General features: G+C 40.3%; 1 protein-coding gene across 2 annotated transcripts; it reads right to left on the bottom strand.

Moving 5' to 3' along the window:
• Window positions 1-491: 491 nt before the first annotated feature.
• On the bottom strand, window positions 492-1,297 carry LOC137711557 (uncharacterized). 2 transcript variants are annotated; one of them, XM_068450809.1, is made up of 3 exons: window positions 1,159-1,297; window positions 907-1,055; window positions 492-765 (listed from the first exon to the last, which is right to left on the bottom strand). In XM_068450809.1, exons 1-3 carry the CDS (start codon window positions 1,162-1,164, stop codon window positions 747-749), a joined length of 174 nt encoding a protein of 57 aa, XP_068306910.1. In that variant the 5' UTR covers window positions 1,165-1,297; the 3' UTR covers window positions 492-746. The 2 variants fall into 2 exon arrangements, with proteins under 2 accessions (XP_068306910.1, XP_068306909.1); XM_068450808.1 differs by having other exon boundaries at window positions 535-765; window positions 903-1,055; window positions 1,159-1,293.
• Window positions 1,298-3,920: the final 2,623 nt, after the last annotated feature.

Here is a 3,920-nt window from a genome sequence, read left to right on the forward strand (position 1 = left end):
GTTCGAAACGCTTCGACCAGTCAGACCAAAACGAATAACATGAAAGTGAACCGAAAACTAGACTAGAATTGCTGAATGCCACTACCACTGAAAATTTCTTCTGGATAAGTCAACATAACTAGGTACTAGAACATACAGGATAATCAATCAGTCCACCAGTCAATCAAACCGAAACCGGAGGGCATTACCACAAGCAAGTGTATTGGTGAAACTAATAGTGGGTAAGCACATTCACTATCATTACACTCAACTCAACTAGATTCATCCCAACATATCAGGGTCATCTACAAGCGACTGTTTATCGCTCCATCCAGCCTCTACCTAAAGCAAAATGTATTTTCTTCATTAGATAATCAATCTTCCTATCTTTCCTCACAAATCACGCTACATAACCGAGAAGTTTTCGATACAACCTTACGGAAATATCTAAATGCTTAAAGGAATCAAGAAAATGGGCAAAATTATTCCACCCCAAAAAAAAAAAAAAAGGAAAAATATATTATAATTAACAAGCATCAATTCCAGTTGAATAACGAAACCAAGAGGTACAAGACTATATCAAATCACATGCATATATCATTCATTGTACAGAATTTCGCTTAAGTAATCCATATAACAGATTTGAAGTTTGAATGAATTTACATTTGTAAATGACGGTGACGGATCCATCAGTGCCTCGCAGCTTTTCAACTTCTGAACACGAAAAATCAAATCCGAAATCCTTGTAATCTAATCTCTCTCTGTCTCTATATCAAAACTTTGTTTCTGAAATACCAAGAGAAAATTTCCCAAATCAGATTCAGAACAATTCCTAAACTTAAAACTTACTGGGGCAATTTGACCACTATGGGAAATTAAAGGGGTGGGAAATGATGAAAACGAAAAATTTTAAAAAGGCACACCTACGTCTGTTTGGAGTACGAAGAAGAAGTAGGGACGCGCTTGTTACGGAACATCATGTAACCGACGGGTAAGACCACTCCGATCATCATGATCGCCGCTCCGATTATGTATCTCAGCGGGCTCGGCGGTTCCACCTCTATCAATCTCCTTAACTGCACCGCACAAGATTAAGCCTCCATGATTCACAATTTTCATAAACAAAGAGATACAGATCTAGATCCATGATCACAGAGAGAGAGAGAGAGAGAGACTTACAGGCATTGTTGGGGCTCTGAAGGTTGAGAGAACGAGAGGCCGTCCGGAGGTGACAGAGGAGGCGGCGGAGGATCGTTCAGTTTGACGATGGAGGGAGGAAGAGGATCGGCGTTGAGCCCTTGAGTCGGGAATCAATGGCTCCTCACAAAGTCGTTAACTCGAGCCGCTACTTCGTAATGTTGTTTTCTGCACTTCTGGGAGCGTTGGATGGGCCTAAGTTAAGTGGCGCCAAGGCACAGCCCAATAACAGCCCAAGTTAGTTAATTTCGTGCACAGTCCACAGATTTCTTTTTACTTTTTACGCACATTTTTCAATTTTCGTCCATCGAAACCAAAAACAAGAATTAACAAGAAGTGTGCAAGGTAAAAAAGTTTGTGTTGCATAGCACCACCCTATAATTTTAGATTTTCAAGTATGTTTAGGATCTTATATATATCTGAATTTTTTGTCGTTGTTATAAATATTGTATTTAAGTGTCATTGTATAAATCCTAGATTAGATTTGATACTTGTTATTTTTCCCTATTACAACTTGTATTCCTTGGAGGAGAAGGATTCTTCCCTCCCTTATTACTATAAATAAAGGCATTGCGTAGGAAGAATAACACATCCTCTACACAACCCTACAAACACATCTCTCTCCCTACTCCTTCTATGTCGTGCGCCCCCTCTCTCCCCTATCAGATAAAATAAGCCACAAGACGTTATCAGCTCACTCATACTGCTGCACTTAGGAATCTGACGTGGAAGTTTTTTGCATCAAACCAGTTCATCAATGTCATCACACAATTAGGTTCTTCCAAAACAGTAGTTTTTATCTCGCTATTTTTGCAGCCCTAATAGCATGAGCATTCACCATAATGCATGACCCAACTTTACGTTTTTCAAATTTTAGATTCTACATACATTGTGTATGCATTATATCCATAATTGTTGAATTATGTGAATTGATATTGCCATGAATTGCATCAAATATATGTTCATGCATTGAATTATATGTTGAATATGCATTGAATTATAATCTAGAAATTTGAAAGAAAAAAATTAAAGTTAGGGTTTTTCAAGAAACCCATCCTGTCACCACCATGTCGCGAGCAGTTCGCTTCCAGCCACGTCGCGTCGAGCCACTAGCACCAGCTTGTAGCTTATGTAGCTACGCCGAGCTGCAAGACGACATGCCGGATCCATGGGCTCCTGGTTTGAAACCCAACAAAATCTGACGCCTCTAATGGCGTCTCTACCATTGCAAAAGGGACTGCAACCCAACCTTGACATTGGGTCATCGTCTCAACGTCCTCATGAACGTCTCCCGCGAGTTTTTCCAAAGATTCCTTCGAATCTCATCAGATTTTTTTCGAAATTCCGATTTGAATTTCTAGGGTTTTTAGTTGAAACGTTAAGATTTCCCTACCTCCGTTCATATTCGTGATCCCCGTTGATTCACAAACTCGCCTTGAGATTTTTTTGTCCAAAAACACGGCCGTCTTAAGCGGTGGCTCTGATTTTCTTCCCCAATGAGCGCACCCAGCTATGGCTGAGGTGTTTTTGGTTCAAACCTAAACCCAATTAGGGCTTGGTTCCTCTCAGCCCAAAGCTAAAACCAATTATTGGTTTTGGGCTTGCATATTGCAGCCCATATTCAATTCATGTGACACCAACATATAAGGCTATGGTGTCCTCGTTCACAGAACCACACCAAATCCCAGCCTGTAGTTGGTAAGTCGATGCATTTGCATCGTGACACACCTGATCACAGCCCCCCCAAGGTTGTGATGTTCCCTTGTGCCACAACACATAGGATTGCGTACCCCTGATATGCGTACACTGTGAAACACCAAAGCATACCTCCGGATAGAGCCTGCAGCCCTAGCTTGCTTCTTGGTGCACCAGATGAGAGCTCCTTTTGGGCCTCTTTTCTTAGGCATGTTACCCATATCAACCCAGCCCATGTTTTTGGGCCTGGACCGCACAGTCTCAATCTGCTCAGCCTACCCGTGGGCTTTGACCCATTATTTTTTAGGCCCCGAGTTTAATTGCCTATTTTTGCAGGCACTTTTGGGTTTTATAATTTTTCACCCACACTTTAATATTGGCCCGAAGTCCAAATAATTAATTCAATTATAATTCGAGACCTAAAGATCTATTTGCATATTTTCTTGTTGCATATTTCTGTATATATATTTGTGTTTGTCTGCATGAACATATGAATCTGAAGTTCATAATTCTTTCAAAACCCGAAGTTTCTAGAAGCATCCCTTGTTTGAAAACCTGAAGTTTTCCTTAAAAACATCACCCTTGAAAACTCCAAGTTTTTTCATGTAAATTTAAACCAATAAATGTCTATTAGAACCTGAATGTTCTACTCCTATGTGAATGGATTGATTTTTTCTCCATTACACTAACCATATTCATGTCCATTAATTTTTTGATAGAGACATGTCGAATTTGAACAAACTCAACTTGACCGCTTTAGAGGTCTCCAGAAAAAACTACCTCAAGTGGGTCCAAAATGTGAAGCTCCACTTCACCGCAACGAATTTGCATCCTACCATTGAAGATGGGACAGACACCCCGGTTGGCAAAACTGAGAAAGCCACTGCCACGATCTTTATCCGAAACATTCATGATGCACTATAAACCAAGTACCTTGCTCAAGAAGATTCACGAGCGCTTTAGGTCTCTTTGGCTGATCGCTTCGATCACCAAAATGATATTTTCTTATATGAAGCAAGACATGACTAGCAACATCTGTGCTTTCAAGA

Source organism: Pyrus communis, chromosome 12, assembly GCF_963583255.1.
Source record: "Pyrus communis chromosome 12, drPyrComm1.1, whole genome shotgun sequence".
Classification (NCBI taxonomy): Eukaryota; Viridiplantae; Streptophyta; class Magnoliopsida; order Rosales; family Rosaceae; genus Pyrus; species Pyrus communis.